The 16,819-nt window shown below is 49.1% G+C and overlaps 1 protein-coding gene across 1 annotated transcript in view; it reads left to right on the top strand.

The window, feature by feature from the left end:
- The window catches only part of LOC119349923 (protein ROOT HAIR DEFECTIVE 3-like), a 6,374-nt gene extending 2,137 nt beyond the window's left edge, over nucleotides 1-4,237 (top strand). The window contains exons 2-8 of the mRNA XM_037618015.1: nucleotides 2,582-2,744; nucleotides 2,894-3,024; nucleotides 3,127-3,389; nucleotides 3,467-3,554; nucleotides 3,641-3,772; nucleotides 3,914-4,024; nucleotides 4,121-4,237. Coding sequence (XP_037473912.1) covers nucleotides 2,582-2,744; nucleotides 2,894-3,024; nucleotides 3,127-3,389; nucleotides 3,467-3,554; nucleotides 3,641-3,772; nucleotides 3,914-4,024; nucleotides 4,121-4,237 — 1,005 coding nt within the window. The remainder of the gene's footprint in view (nucleotides 1-2,581; nucleotides 2,745-2,893; nucleotides 3,025-3,126; nucleotides 3,390-3,466; nucleotides 3,555-3,640; nucleotides 3,773-3,913; nucleotides 4,025-4,120) is intronic.
- Nucleotides 4,238-16,819: the final 12,582 nt, after the last annotated feature.

Raw genomic sequence — 16,819 nt, 5'->3', positions numbered from 1 at the left:
ATAAGCCATGCATGCATAATATTTGTTGTATTCACTATTTGTAAAATGGTATTTTCAGATTAATAGGTGAATATTTCCAAAAAATACAGGAGCATTTTTTGGAAGTTATTTTATTGCATACATCTATATATATTTATTTTGTGTGCGCATGAATATTTGTGTACAGCAAGGTTATTGTTTATGTACCACAAATATTTAGAACCCGCGATATTGCATGGGACCTTGTTTATAGATTTTTCAAAATAGTACATGCACCTGAATATTTGTTTACCATGAAGTAATTAATAATACCACACGAATATTTGAATTAAGTTTATTATTATGATTATAATCTACGCATGTTAACATTTGCAAAATGCAGAGTGGTAGGATTTGTATTACTGTCATTATAATTTATACATTCTTTTACAGTTTTTATAAAACAAAATATGTGCAAAATGGGCTGTATTGACTGCAACCCACTTAAGGAGCACATATATTTTAAATTACAGACATTAATATAAGGGGCCATATTTTGAACATAAGTCTTTACTGTGGAGTGGATACGACATCAATCACCATAGTGTCCTGTGCTAGGTTCGAATCGCATCAGGGCACAATTTTTCCTTTCAATTTTCGTTATGAACTCTCTGGCGGAACCCACTAGTCATACCGATATGGAATTCAACTAAAAAAATCTTTTTTCATCCTTAAAAGTGGATCGCATGCCACGTCAGCCAAATACGGTGTGACGTTAGCACATTTTCGGTCTACAAATGATATTAAGCACCGTATTTGTACGTTCATGCCAAGTTATAAAACCAATTCGGCGTATTTTTTAAGTTCATGTACTAAAGTGAACATACATGGCAAAGCTATTCAATAAGTCGGGAACAAACGGGGCCTAATTAACCAGACCAACCGAAAACAAAGCATATAGAGTACAACTACAAGGGCCACTACATCTAAAACCTAACCTATGACGACCAGCTTTATTGGCCGGTTGCCTCCAGGCTCAGCCTCTTGGGGGCGTTGCACATGGTCAGCTCACTGCAAGAAGAAGCAAAGTTGCTAGCCTGGGGCCCGCTTCCGGAGTCGTTGTTGATGAAAGTAAACCTGACCGCAGAGCGAGGTTCCTAGGGACTCTTGGTTCGTCATCTTGATTCCTCGTGCTCGGGTCCACTTCTCAAGACTTCTTTTCAACGTCGTATATCGAGGCGTTAGCAGTCCTATCCTCTGATTCATGCCCATCAATATCTTTGAGGAGCCTATCCCGCTTGCCCTGCCTCACCTTGCTCGGGCTACTCAGGCGGAAACCCTAGACCTTGGACTCCGGATCGGACGATGAAGGAGCCCTCGGTGACGCTCTCCCACCCGGGGGCATTGTCTTGGAGCGGGTGCTGACTAGAGGGGCCATGAGGTGGTGTGGTGTGGCATCTACTGTGCCTACGATGGCTGGTCCCTGCGACGTGGTGCAACGGGGTCCTGGCATTGGACGTGTGCTGATAGACGCATGTAGGGTGGTGGCGTTGTCTAGTGTCATGGTGGCATTGACGGCAGTTGGGCCTCACAAGGCCTATGCATTGATCTATCCTCAAGATGGGACGATGGAAGATGGCGGCCACAGATTCTAGAGCGTGCGCATGCGGTGCGCGCTTAGGGGAGACCGGTTGGTACTCTAGGTTCACCGTGGGGCAGCCTCATGAGGCCATCGGATTATATGGCTTGCGTGGATGCGCCAGTGTACTCCATCCGATGCGTGCACAATCCGCAAGGCCACAGAAAGTCAGAGCCATCTAGAAGCGCATAGGCCGCCACCCAGGTTCCAAGACATAGTCGCCCGTGTAGGTGAGAGTGCTAGAGGACCCAATCAACATGGGAGTTGCCAGTGGCAGCGATATTGATGGGCTACACATGGGGGATGCGACCCCGGCTCCAGCGGTGCAAGCGATATTGATGGGCTGCACGTGGGGGATGCGACCCCGGCTCCCCCGGTGCTAGCCCTCACCACATGCAACCAGATGAAGCACCACTCCGCACGGATCCGTGTCAAGAACACCCATGGACAATGAGCTCTGGCAGCCAACCCACAGGGCCTAGATCGGGCTCTGCCATTGTGATGCCTGCATTGCACTAGTGGTAAGCTCCGCACCACTGCAGAACCACCTTCAGGCACACCGTTGTCTTCCCAGGAGAAACCCTCACGACATCGTACCTCTGAGTGTTGAGATTTGGGTGACCAGCCATCCAGAGAGATGCCCCGCTGCCACCCTCCCTGGGGCCTACCCGAGCTTCGTCGGCGGGCTTCTCGGAGATCAACAAGGGAGGGAGTATTATGCAGGGAGGCTATGCTGGTGAGGTTCCCCCGTGTCACCAGAAGGGGCGACGTAGGGGTCACAGGTGATAGTTTGTTGCTCAAAAAACATCCAAGCATACCCAGGGCAACAAGAGTGTTCCAATGAATTCATTGTCTTGTTTATTGTCCACCAATCGTTTGTTATCCTTGTTTAGAATTAATGCATCGTTGTCTATGAAAAGCGTTCTCTTGGGTACTTTATTCTTATTTACATTATCGTTATTTGATACAAATTTCCTTTCGTAGCTTGTCGATCCTGCGTACCAATATCTTATGGGCCATTTGGTGAATGAAACATTAAAAGCATTCAAGGAGTCACTTCATGAGGCCCAAAAAAACCAGGAATTCCATGTTGCCGCTTGTGATTGTGCTCAATCATTCTTGCATAAGTTCAGAAAAGGATGCGAAGGTATGTTTTTGATGGTACTACTTTCTTTTACATGGAAAATGGTGATCACTGGGTACTGGTAGCATTCTTATTCTAAAGAATGTTATTCCTTAATTTGCACTCCCCTCCGATTCTGTCCAAATGCTTGTATCTTGCATGTGGCTTTACAGATGCTACTATTCAACAAGTGAAATGGGATCCTGCAAATTTCATGAATAAGCTTAAGCATGCCATGGACGATCATGTGGTGTCAGTTCATGCTCTGAAAACGAAACTGGCAGATATTTGTGGCAGATATGAGGTTCTTCCGAACTTCCGATTCATGTTTTAGCAAATTATATGTTGACGTAACTGTCATGGCAAAACATGGATACCTTGCTTTATCTGGGACATGTTATTTCAGGGGAGACTTACAAGAGCTCTAGCAGAACCAGTCAAGGAGTTTCTACTTTCAGCTCCATATAACACCTGGGCAGTTATTAAAATGCTTCTTGCAAGCGAGACAAAAGTTGCGGTTGCGAATCTTAAACTTGCTCTTTTAGATTTGGAGGCCCATGAAGATACAGTGAAAGAACGGCTTTCAAAGCTGGAAAATCATGGAAGGAGCGTTGTTGAATCAAAGTCAAAAGAAGAAGCTGCAACTATCTCAGTCCGCATGATAGACAGGTGAGCTGCGCTCCAGATCTAAGTCAAAAGCAAGTCCTCTGTTGCACTAAGAGTAAATGGTGATGTAATATGTGCAGGTTTAGGAAATTATTCAGTGCCTGTATGTCAAGAGAAAAGAAAGGAAAAATAAATGTACAAGCAATTGTTGAATCTGCCCTCAATGAAGTATGCTAAATTTAATATTGTCTATTCGAAAAGAAAAAAAAAAGTGATATAGGAGCTGAGACTTGTTCTTCCTTCTTTCCGTGCAGTGTATGATGATGCTTTGGATAGTATCGGCAATTCAGTTAGATGGAGACGGTGAAACCTTTAAAATCTTTCGCTCCCTACTAAACAAGTTACCAGAAGGCGATGAAGGGCCTCGGACGATAGATGATCCACTGGTATATGTACCACACGTCATGCTTATATAAATACGTTTGTACTGAATCAATGCAGTGCTTTTAGTTAGCACCTCCTTTCATCGTAGATTATATTTTTTTTTATTACTTGAACTAGAATAATCGAATGGATACCATTACCAGGAGCTAATTCTAAAGGCGGGAACTTTAATCTCCCCTGAAGTGTGCAAGTTAATCTGGTGCAAATTCATGGTTGAAGTTGATCCTATTGTCACCGCGGCCCTAGATGCTGAGGTATCCTCGCTAGCTCTATGGCATCAGTCGTTTATTTTTGCAAAAAAAAATGACGGACGGTTGTATATGCTAACTATTTGCTGTTCCCCTCTAAAGAAAGCACACAAGTGGAAGAAACGGATGAGCAGGATTCATATTGGATTGATAGTTCTTAATGTGGCTGCCAGCACGGCGGTATTCGTGACGACTGGGGTAGTAATACCGATTTTTTGATGCCGCGGCAGAATTGTTCGGCCTTCAACAGTGCAGGATTGGACTATATAGCTCTAACGAACTCTTGAATTTATTTAGCACCGAGGTTATCAATCGGTATAACTGTCCATCCGGAACAGTAAAATAAACTTTTTTCTCTCCATAATTTATTTATGTAATAATGCCACCGGTATCCCTATACCTAAAGTGTGGAAACAATATTTTAAATTCTAGAAAGAAAAATAGATACTCGGGGATGTGAGGGAGCCCTTTAATTTGTCGAGATTGAGTGCAAAATAATTTTATGATTTTACTGCATAAAGCAGTAGATTCTGCATCCAACACAAATGATATGCACTACTAGAATCTGGTTTTGTGCCGAGTTCTGAAAGTTTACCGAGTTCATTTTATTAGGAACTCGGCACGGTTTTGCGTCTGTCAAGTTTGATTCAAAATTGGACTAAAGTCAGCATAATCTCAAGCTCGCCGAGTTTTCGAGAGAAAAAATCTCGACAAAGCTGGCAGGTGGCCCCGCTGTCGAGTAGCCCACAGACCTGTGACGACGGTCTATGTTTGCCTTGTTTCCTCTAATGGAAACTTGGCAAACATTTTCTCTTTTTCATTTTTTAAGATCAAAATTCCAACGGTCACGGCTATGCGGTCTACAGATAACTCGGCAAAGCTTGAGAAGGTGGACCAACGTTGCATTTGCAATTGACTGCTCCCCTGTTCTAAAATAGACGACTCAACTTTATGCTAACTTTGTACTAAAGTTAATACAAAATTAAGTCATCTATTTTGAAACGGTGGAAATAGTTAATAGTTGTTTCTCTCTGTCGAGTGCCAAAACTCGGCAAAGGAATGGCCCTTCGGCTGGAATGGGAAACGGGTGAGGGCTCGTGCCAAACGAAAAACCATCAACCGCAACACCCATCACCCTCGCTCTTCTCCGACGATGGACCGCCGCCACGCTGCCCCCTCTACTTCTCCTAACTGCACCGTCGTCGCCGCATCAATCGGGCCGCTAAGTCAACCGCGGCCATGGGCTCTGGTACAGTCGCAGCCGTGTACGCAGGCTCCTCCATGGCCGACTATGTGGACGCCGTTGCATCCCCGGCCAAGAGCGGCCGTGGCCATGCTCACCGCGCAACGCAGCCAGGCCCAGGGGCACCTTCGCCGCCTCAGTCCTCCTCGCAGTTTTTTTCTCTTTTGGCAAAATGTGCATGCATACGTAGCAAATACTAGTTAATTTGTGGAAATTGCCGAAATGTTAATTAGAAACAAATTTGTTGAGTATGTATTTTGTATTGCATGTGTATTGAAGTTATGTATTTTGTATTGCACATGTATTGAAGTTGTGGCCCACCTCCTAGTCTTGCATTGTTGAGGTAGAGGCCTTCCCTTGTATTATATATACGTGCACCAGCACCGCATCAATACATCATCATTGTATTGCTAATCATCTGTGCAAAGCAACAAAGAGTTTGAAAGGACCCTTGTAATTGGCTATCAAACCATGGCTTGGAAGCCTGTTATATTCACCTAAAACCCCGGGTTAACCTGCCTTCATCAAGTAAGCCACTCCTATCCAGGTAATCCTGGCATGACCTGCCGAACGTTTAACAAGTCAATCTTATACAGAACCTGAACTTGTCAAAGCTAAAACGACGATTGGTTAGTTGGAGGCCCATCTTAAAAGGCTTTGTCAAATGGTTTAACTCAGTGGCCTGGCAGCCCATGAAAAGCCTCGAATTTGGGCCTGGCAGCCCTTGAAAAGCATCGACTACAAGTTTTATTTGATTTTTGAAGTTTTCTCTCCTTTGATAAGGTTTTGAGTTAAACTGACGTCTATTGACCCGGACTGGCTATAAGTATTTACATCAATCCGGTGTTTGTTAACCCGGCTTGACTTTCAACTATAAGTTGTTAGTACACAACCAATTATAAATCAGTGTTTATTAACCCGGTTTGGCATTGACTATAAGTCGCCAGGATGATCATCCGGTGTTTATCATAACCCGGCATGGCTTATTATGCACCGACACAGCATGGCGGGAGTTATCGACACTCAAGATTTGGGTGATCACCCTTACTACAAAGAGTTGGCAAACCAATGATGTGATTCAATGTCACAGAAACAGGTTGGATAAAGCATAATTATAAATCACCGGCGTTTATTAACCCGGCCTGACTTTAAGATGATAAGTCGCCGGTATATGATGAGAAATTATCCGGTGTTTGTTAACCCAGCCTGGCTTTGGACTATAAGTCGCCAGTATATATTTGGATTGTGCCATTGGAGTCATGCGCTCATAAATCATTGGATTATATTATTCAAATCTTCAAATAGCAAACATGGCTGGATTTTATTATAGTTATCAATAACCAGTATTATGCTTAAGGTTTCCAAAGTCGCTTTAGCGCAATGGTTATCATATCATCAATGGATATGATTTATTCTACAATTGAAGGAATAGTCCCGAGTCGCTACAGGCTTACAATCCGGCACTTGGGGGCTACATTAGTCAAGTTGAGATTACATCAAATATGAAAGTTTCATGTCGCTGCAAGCATGCACCGTGACACTTGGGGGGCTAATGAAAAGTCATTTTTTGCTCATCTTATTGAAGAACCGACTCATTACATCATAATGAGCCGGCCCTTAGGGGCTACCAACTGCTCCTATCAACAATTCAAGGTACAAAGCTTTTTATCCATTATATTGAAGGGTCCACTGCTCAGTTGGTAAAGCACAAGGCTCTTAACCTTGTGGATGTGGATTCAAGCCCCATGATGGGGGTTACATCATATGATGTTATTTTCATTGAAGTATATATCAAGTCCCAGCTCAATATTATCCTACTGAGCCGGCCCTTGGGCGCTCCACATCATTGCTCAAATCTACATGATTATATTTACAAAGTCCCTACTCATTATTGCATAATGACCCGGCCCTTGGGGGCTACACTGGTTGAAATAATTATGAGCATAAGACAATTTCAAGTCCCAGGTTGCTGCAAGCATGACAACCCGACACTTGGGGGTACATATATGGAGTATTCAGTTTTTTGCTAGTGACTGAGATGAACAACATGGATTTCTTCAAAGTGACAGTAATTATATGGAAACAAGTCTCAAATTATCACTTTGTTCTGTTCAAGACTTGGAGGCTACAGGTAATATGGATATAAGAGAGAAATATCTTCCAATTTTCAGTTTTGAGCTAACCAGATTGACCCGGCGTCACCAATAATTATTGACCCGGCGTTGGCAACAATCATGATGGCCTGGTGTCTGCAACAATCATAACCCGGCGTCATCAATAATCATGAACCGGCGTTGGAAACAATCATGAACCCGCGCTGGCAACAATCATGACCCGGAATTATCAGTTTTTATAACCCGGCGATTTTGGAAATCATAGATCGACAAGTTCTATATTTTCAAACCGACTGAGTATTATTTGAAGACCAATATTTTTGTCAAATCAGAGCATTGAAGGCCGATTCAAATGGATTCTTTATTTACAAAATATCTTCTGCAAGCAAATTGATTATGAAGATGGCTATGGACTCAGATTTTTCAGAAGGAAGAAATGACAAGGACTTAAGGATGATCAAGTGTCGGTTTATAAGAATATTTAAACCGGAGCACAACCCGCCAAATTTGTTCTTGGGTTGCAGATTAGTTTAACAGGGATAAACCGAAATTAAACTGGGGGCTAATGTCGGGGATATACCCTGCGGCATAACCCGGCGGGAAGTATAACCCGGCCGGACTGGACGACTCACTGGTAACCCGCCCGGAGCTTGGCGATTCATGGGTAACCCGCCGATCTTGGCGGTTCATTAGCAACCCGGCAGGCAGGTCAAATGGATGACGAGGCCCAGGGCCCAGAATGCCGGTTCACGTTGAATGGTGGGCCGGTTTATGAGGAAAGCACAAGGAATATTCTCCTACAAAGGAAGTAAGACTAGGACTCCACTTGTAATAGATTAATCCTAATCCAACTAGGACTAGTCATGTAAACCGCCCCTTCAACATATATAAGGAGGGCAGGGCTCCCCAAAGAGGGACAAGCTACAAGCAAGAAGAAATAATCTCTAGGGCTAGACACAAAGAGCCGGTTTACCGGCGACTCCCTCATGATTATAATGAGACCTAGCCTCAAACAACAAGTAGGGCTATTACCGGATGATGTTTCTGTCGGGGAACGCAGTAATTTCAAAAAAAATCCTACGCACACGCAAGATCATGGTGATGCATAGCGACGAGAGGGGAGAGTGTGTCCACGTACCCTCGTAGACCGAAAGCGGAAGCGTTAGCACAACGCGGTTGATGTAGTCGTACGTCTTCACGGCCCGACCGATCAAGCAACGAAACTACGACACCTCCGAGTTCTAGCACACGTTCAGCTCGATGACGTCCCTCGAACTCCGATCCAGCCGAGTGTCAAGGGGAGTTCTGTCAGCACGACGGCGTGGTGACGATCTTGATGTTCTACCGTCGTAGGGCTTCGCCTAAGCACCGCTACGATATTATCGAGGTGGACTATGGTGGAGGGGGGCACCGCACACGGCTAAGAAATCCAACGGATCAATTGTTGTTTTTCCTAGAGGTGCCCCCCTACCCCCGTATATAAAGGAGCAAGGGGGGAGGGGGCGGCCGGCCTAGGAGGGGGCGCGCCAAGGGGAGTCCTACTCCCACCAGGAGTAGGACTCCCTCCTTCCTTGTTGGAGTAGGAGAAGGGGAAAGAGGGGGAGAGGAAGAAGGAAAAGGGGGTTGCGCCCCTTGTCCAATTCAGACCAGAAGGGGGGCGCAGGCCTCCTTCCTTTTGGTCTCTCTCCTCTATTCCCGTATGGCCCATTAAGGCCCATATACTCCCCGGCGAATTCCCGTAACTCTCAGGTACTCCGAAAAAAAATACCCAAATCACTCGGAACCTTTCCGAAGTCCGAATATAGTCGTCCAATATATCGATTTTTACGTCTCAAAAATTTCGAGACTCCTCGTCATATCCCCGATCTCATCCGGTACTCCGAACTCCTTCGGTACATCAAAACACATAAACTCATAATATAACTGTCATCGAAACCTTAAGCGTGCGGACCCTACGGGTTCGAGAACTATGTAGACATGACCGAGAAACGTTTCCGGTCAATAACCAATAGCGTAACCTGGATGCTCATATTGGCTCCTACATATTCTACGAAGATCTTTATCGGTCAAACCGCATAACAACATACGTTGTTCTCTTTGTCATCAGTATGTTACTTGCCCGAGATTCGATCGTCCATATCTCAATACCTAGTTCAATCTCCTTACCGGCAAGTCTCTTTACTCATTCCGTAATACATCATCCCAAAATTAACTCATTAGTTGCAATGCATGCAAGGCTTAAGTGATGTGTATTACCGAGAGGGCCCAGAGATACCTCTCCGACAATCGGAGTGACAAATCCTAATCTTGAAATACGCCAACCCAACATGTACCTTCGGAGACACCTGTAGAGCACCTTTATAATCACCCAGTTACGTTGTGACGTTTGGTAGCACACAAAGTGTTCCTCTGGTAAATGGGAGTTGCATAATCTCATAGTCATAGGAACATGTATAAGTCATGAAGAAAGCAACAACAACATACTAAACGATCAAGTGCTAAGCTAACGGAATGGGTCAAGTCAATCACATCATTCTCCTATTGATGTGATCCCGTTAATCAAATGACAACTCTTTGTCCATGGCTAGGAAACATAACCATCTTTGATTAATGAGCTAGTCAAGTAGAGGCATACTAGTGACACTATGTTTGTCTATGTATTCACACATGTATTATGTTTCCGGTTAATACAATTCTAGCATGAATAATAAACATTTATCATGATATAAGAAAATAAATAATAACTTTATTATTGCCTCCAGGGCATATTTCCTTCAGTTTCCCAGGGCCCGAAGCTGTCTAAATCCTTGTCTTATGTTGCGTCTCTCGATTCCGACCAACCCCTTCAAGCTACCACATAGATGTGTTGGCCTCGCGACTAAGTCCTGACACTAAGGACATCTGACGTGTTAATTCCACGACATACATGGTATGATCATTTCCGGTCTAACCCAAGGGTAGCTGCCGCTGCCGCCATTGCGGCTCCACGCGCTGCCGCCGCCGCACCCCACCACCGCTGAAGGAAATATGCCCTAGAGGCAATCATAAAGTTGTTGTTTATATTTCCTTATATCATGATGAATGTTTATTATTCATGCTAGAATTGTACTAACTGAAAACTTAGTACATGTGTGAATACATAGACAAACTAAGTGTCACTAGTATGCCTCTACTTGACTAGCTCGTTGAGTCAAAGATGGTTAAGTTTCCCAGCCATAGACATGAGTTGTCATTTGATTAATGGGATCACATCATTAGAGAATGATGTGATTGACTTGACCCATTCCGTTAGCCTAGCATTTGATCGTTTAGTATATTGCTATTGCTTTCTTCATGACTTATACATGTTCCTATGACTATGAGATTATGCAACTCCCGAATATCGGAGGAACACTTTGTGTGCTACCAAACTTTACAATGTAACTGGGTGATTATAAAGGTGCTCTACAGGTGTCTCTGATGGTACTTGTTGAGTTGTCATAGATCGAGATTAGGATTTGTCACTCCGACTATCGTAGAGGTATCTCTGGGCCCTCTCGGTAATGCAGATCATTATAAGCCTTGCAAGCAATACAACTAAATGAATTAGTTGCGGGATGATGTATTACGGAACGACTAAAGAGACTTGCCGGTAATGTGATTGAACTAGGTATTGGATACCGACGATCGAATCTCGGGCAAGTAACATACCGATGACAAAGGGAACAATGTATGTTGTTATGCGGTTTGACCGATAAAGATCTTCGTAGAATATATAGGAGCCAATATGAGCATCCAGGTTCCGCTATTGGTTATTGACCAGAGACGTGTCTCGGTCATGTCTACATAGTTCTCGAACCCGTAGGGTCCGCACGCTTAACGTTCGGTGACGATCGGTATTATGAATTTATGTGTTTTGATGCACCGATGGTAGTTCGGAGTCCCGGATATGATCACAGACATTACGAGGAGTCTTGAAATGGTTGAGACATAAAGATTGATATATTGGATGACTATGTTTGGACTTCGGAAAGGTTCCTGGCAAGTTCGAGCAAAAACTGGAGTACCGGGGGGTTACCGGAACCCCCCGGGGAGTATATTGGGCCTTTTGGGCCCTTAGTGGAGAAGAGGAGGGGCGGCCAGGGCAGTCGCGTGCCCCCTCCATCTCTAGTCCGAATTGGACAAGGAGGGGGCGGCGCCCCCCTTTCCTTCCCCTCTCTATCCCTTCCTTCCTCCTACTCCTCCTCTTGGAAAGGGGGGGAATCCTACTCCCGGTGTGAGTAGGACTCCCCAGGGCGCGCCATAGAGAGGGCCGGCCCCTCCCCCTCCTCCACTACTTTATATACGGGGGAGGGGGCATCCCATAGACACACAAGTTGATCTCTTGATCTTTTAGCTGTGTGCAGTGCCCCCTCCCCCATAATCCACCTAGATCATATCATAGCAGTGCTTAGGCGAAGCCCTGCATCGGTAGGATCATCATCGTCGTCATCACGCTGTCGTGCTGACCAAACACTCCCTCGGCCTCAACATGATCAAGACTACGAGGGACGTCATCGAGTTGAACGTGTGCTGAACTCAGAGGTGTCGTGCGTTCGGTACTTGGATCGGTCGGATCGTGACTACATCAACTGCGTTGATATAACGCTTCCGCTTACGGTCTACGAGGGTACGTGGATGACACTCTCCCTGCTCGTTGCTATGCATCACCATGATCTTGCGTGTGCGTAGGAAAAGTTTTGAAATTATTACGCTCCCCAACAACCGCACCCGCCGTCGCCGCCGCGCCCCTCCCCCTACTACCCCGCGCCGCCGCCGCTCGTGCCTCGCTTCTGCCCTGCACGCCCCGTGCCGCTGCCGCCGCACCATCTTCTCTGTGCTGCAGCCGCCGCCCCCTGTCGCCCCGCGCTGCCGCTCCTCCTAGCCAGCTGCCGCGCCCTCCAACCCGCGCTGCCGCTCCGTTCGGCCAGCCACCGCCCCTCCTCTCGCTGCAGCCGCGCTAGCCGCTGCTGCCAGCTCCTCCCCAAAACCCTAACCCTACCCGCCGCCATGTCGTGTCCATCCTCCCCCGGCTGCTCCACCACACACTCGTCCAACCCGTTCGCTGGTCCCGAGCCCTCCGCTGCCGCCATCCGTGATCTCAATATTTAGGCCCGAGTCCCTGTCCGTCTTGACAGCTCCTGCATGTCGTACTACGCGTGGAATACCTACTTCAACCTCGTCTTCCGTGTATACTATCACATCGAGAACATCGACGGGTTCGTGGACAGTGCGTACATGCGCGGCGACCCGGAGTGGTCCACCATCGAGGCCACGATCATCCGTTGGTTCTACCAGATGGTCTCGAAGGACATCTTCCACACGGTCGTCACTGAGGACGACGACGCCTGCACCATGTGGGCCAAGATCAATGCGCTCTTCACCGATAACAAACTTCAGCGCCTTGTTTTCTTGTAGAAGGAGTTCTTCGTCTGTCACCAGGACAACTCCACCATCAACGAGTACTGCATGAGGCTCAAGATGCTCGCCAACGAGCTTCACGACATCAACGCTAAGGTCTCTGATGACCTCATGTTGAGCACCCTCACTACCGGTCTTAATGATGACTTCGTCAACGCAGCGTCCAACCTCACCCTGTTGCCACAACCCAGCGCATCGTCGCATACCTCAAACTTGAGGAGCGCCAGATGACGAAGCTAAAACAGCGGGTTCGGCACACCGTCCTCGCTGCCGGTACCAACCGCGATGGCCCTGCTCCTCCAGTCGCCCCCCGTCTGCCCGCGTCGCTCGCACCCACGGCTACTACCCACTATCGCCCGCACCACACGCGCCCCCCTCGCCTCCCCAGCAGCCGCAAGGTGACGGGGGCCGGTGCAACAGGCGGGGCGGCGGGGGCCGCCGCCAGCAGCAGGTGCAGGGCGCAGGGGGCACCCCGCTACCAGGAGCCGCCCCCGCCATGGGCCGCCGGGCAGAACCCGTGGACGGGCGCCGTCCACGCCTATCACATGCCCATCACGCGGGCTCCTGCACCGGTTCTCCTTGGTCCCCGTCCAGCGGGGCACCAGGCGTTCGTCGGTGCCCCCTACCAGCCCTACGGTGCCCTGCTCGCGCCGCCACACCTCGGTGGTTACGGCACGCCCGTCCCGGCGCCGCCCTATGGAGGCCAGCTGCCGCCGTCGGCACCTGCACCGTGGGACCTAGCCCTCCTGGCCGCTCTACACTCGGCGCCATCGCCGAGTAACTATGGTGGTGGAGGCGACTAGTACATGGACTCGGGTGCTACTGTGCACATGAAGGCACATCCCGGTAACCTATCCTCTTTCACTCTCGTTCACACACCCACTCGTATCACCATTGGCAACGGTTCTTATTTACCTATCACTCATGTCGGTAGCACTAGTTTTCCTTCTAATTCTACACTTATCATTATGTCTAATGTCCTTGTCTCACCTGACTTAGTCGTTAGTTTGGTTTCCATTCGTCGTCTTACGTGTGAAGGACGCCCGTACCCGGATGGTGCTTCACCGATGTGATAGCCCTGAAGAGCTTTACCCTGTGCACGCCGGCGCCTCCACCTTCACACCTGTCGCTCTCGGTGTCGGCATCGACCTTTGGCATGATTGCTTGAGCCACCCCAACCCCTCCGTTTTGCGTCAGATTCTTAGGTGGTTTTCTTTCTCATGTAATAAGCTCCACGAACATACTTGTGAGGCTTGCCGTTTCGGCAAGCAAATTCGTCTTCCCTTTAGTGCGTCTACTTCAGTTTCCACTTTCCATTTCAGTTGCTTCATAGTGATATTTGGATGTCTCCCGTTGCGAGTAACACGGGCTATCTATACTACTTGTTGATTTTAGATGATTATTCTCATTATGTGTGGACTTTTCCTTTTCATCGTAAATCCGATGCTTTAGCCACACTCACCGCTTTTTATTCCAACGTCACCACTCTATTCGGTCGCCCCATACTTCCATTCCAAATTGATAACGGAAAAGAGTTTGACAACGTCGCTCTTCGCACACTTCTCGCCTCTCACGGCACCACCTTCCGTCTCACTTGCCCCTACACTTCACAGCAGAACGGCCGCGCCGAGCGCATTCTCTGCACTCTTAATAACTGTGTTTGCACGTTACTCTTTCACTCCAACGTGCCCGCTCGGTTTGGGCCCCATGCTCTCGCCACCACCACTCTTTTAGTTAACATTCGTCCATGTCGTTCTCTGTGGAACTATGCACCTCATCACCTTCCCTTCGGTACATCACCGTCCTACGATGGTCTCCGCATCTTTGGGTGTCTCTGTTATCCTAGCACCACGTCCACCACGCCACAAAGCTCGCACCCCGATCTGACCCATGCGTCTTTGTTGGCGACCCTCCCAACACCGAAGGTTACCGGTGCTATGATCCTGTCACTCATCGTGTGTACACCTCTAGACACACGTACTTTGCCGAGACGGTGTTCCCTTTTTTTCGAGGTCCCTCCAGCTGCGGATTCTTCAACGCCGGCCCCTGCGCCCCCTACCTGGAGCGCTGCGCGGCGGCACCCGCCGGCGGCCCCCCGGCCCGACACCTTCTGCCGCCCCCTCCCGGGTTCTCGACTCCCTCCCCTGAGGTCGAGTCTGATTGGGCCCTCGGGTCCCCGGCTCCCTCCTACGAGGTCGAGCCAGTGGGGACACCGCCCGCCACCCCCGCTGGTGCCGCCACCCCTGCGACGGGCTTGACCTCGACCTCGCTCATCGCCTCCTCCACCGCTGGCTCGGCTAGCGATGCCGTCGCCGCGACCCCCGTCATCACGGGCCGGTTGCTCCGCCGCCGCGGGTGCACCTGACGTGGCCGCGACCCCCGCAGCCGCGGCGCCCGCCGCCATCGCTGGCCTGGTTGCTCCGCCGCTCGGCATGACTGCCCGTGCCCGTGCAGCAGTGCATCGGCCGAGCACGCGCTACTCCTCCGACGAGTATGTGTGCGCTGCCTCGACATCGATGCCATCACCTATCCCCACATCCGCTCTTGCCGCCCTTCGGGATCCCCATTGGCTGGCTGCGATGTAGGAGGAGTTCGACGCCCTACAGCGCAACCGCACGTGGCAGCTTGTTCCGTGACCCCCCAAGCCAACATCATCACTGGCAAGTGGGTGTTTCGCCACAAGTCTCGCTAGGACGGTTCTCTCGAGCGCTACAAGGCTCGATGGGTGGTTCTTGGCTTTTGTCAGCGTGCGGGCGTGGACTTCACCGACACCTTCGCCCCTGTTGTGAAACCGGGCAGGATCCACGCCGTCCTCCAGCTGGCGGTCCCGCGCGCCTGGCCTGTGCATCAGTTGGACGTTTCCAGCGCGTTCCTGCACAACCACCTCACCGAGCAGGTGTTCTATGTGCAGCCTAATGGCTTCGTCGACGCCGAGCAACCCGACTTCGTGTGCTTGCTCTCTCATTCTTTTTACGGGTTGAAGCAGGCGCCTCGGGCTTGGTACCAGCATATGGCAGCCTTCCTGCAGTCTCTGGGATTTCGGTCCACTCGCTCCGATGCCTCACTCTTCGTTTATCATCAGGAAGCCGACACTGCATCTCTGCTGCTCTACGTCGACGACATCATCCTCACAACGTCTGCCCCCGATCTCCTTCAGCAGCTGACTGCTCGTCTTCGTGATGAGTTCGCCCTCAAGGACTTGGGGCCCCTGCACTACTTCATCGGCATCGAGGTGATCCGCCGGGCTGATGGTTTCTTTCTGCATTAGCAGAAGTATGCCCACGAGCTCCTGGAGCGTGCCAGTATGCTTAACTGCCAGACACGAAGGCGAGGTCTTTGCTCTGGAGGGGTCTCTCGCGTCCGATGGAGCGTTTTATCGCTCTATTGTCGGTGCTTTACAGTACTTGACGCTGACGACCTGGCCTGCTGTACGTTGTTCAGCAGGTGTGCCTCCATATGCACGCCCCGCGTGACTCTCACTGGACCTTGGTGAATCGTATTCTCCGTTACATACGCGGCACCATGTCCTTGGGACTCATCCTGACGGCCTCCGCCTCCACCGACGTCACGGCCTACTATGCCGACTGGGCTGGCTGCCCCGACACGCGACGCTCTACGTCAGGCTACTTCGTCTATGTCGGGCCCTGGTTGATCTCTTTGTCATCAAAGCGGTAGCCCACGGTCTCCCGCTCCAGCGCCGAGGAAGAGTATTGCGTCGTCGCCAATGTCGTGGCCGAATGCTCTTGGATACGTCAGCTGCTCCATGAGTTGCTTTGTGATGTTCACAACGCTACTCTTGTCTACTGCGATAACGTCAGTGCGGTCTACCTCTCCGCCAACCCATTGCACCATCGATGGACGAAGCATATTGAGCTCGATATTCACTTCGTGCGCGAGCAGGTTGCCCTTGGACATGTTCGGGTTCTCCACGTGCCGACGACGCAACAGTTTGCTGATGTGATGCCTAAGGGATTACCTACTCCTGTCTTCGAGGAGTTTCGGTCC

Source organism: Triticum dicoccoides, chromosome 1B, assembly GCF_002162155.2.
Source record: "Triticum dicoccoides isolate Atlit2015 ecotype Zavitan chromosome 1B, WEW_v2.0, whole genome shotgun sequence".
Taxonomy (NCBI): domain Eukaryota; kingdom Viridiplantae; phylum Streptophyta; class Magnoliopsida; order Poales; family Poaceae; genus Triticum; species Triticum dicoccoides.
The sequence above is the reverse complement of the archived record's forward strand: the minus strand, read 5'-3'. Positions and strand labels throughout refer to the sequence as shown.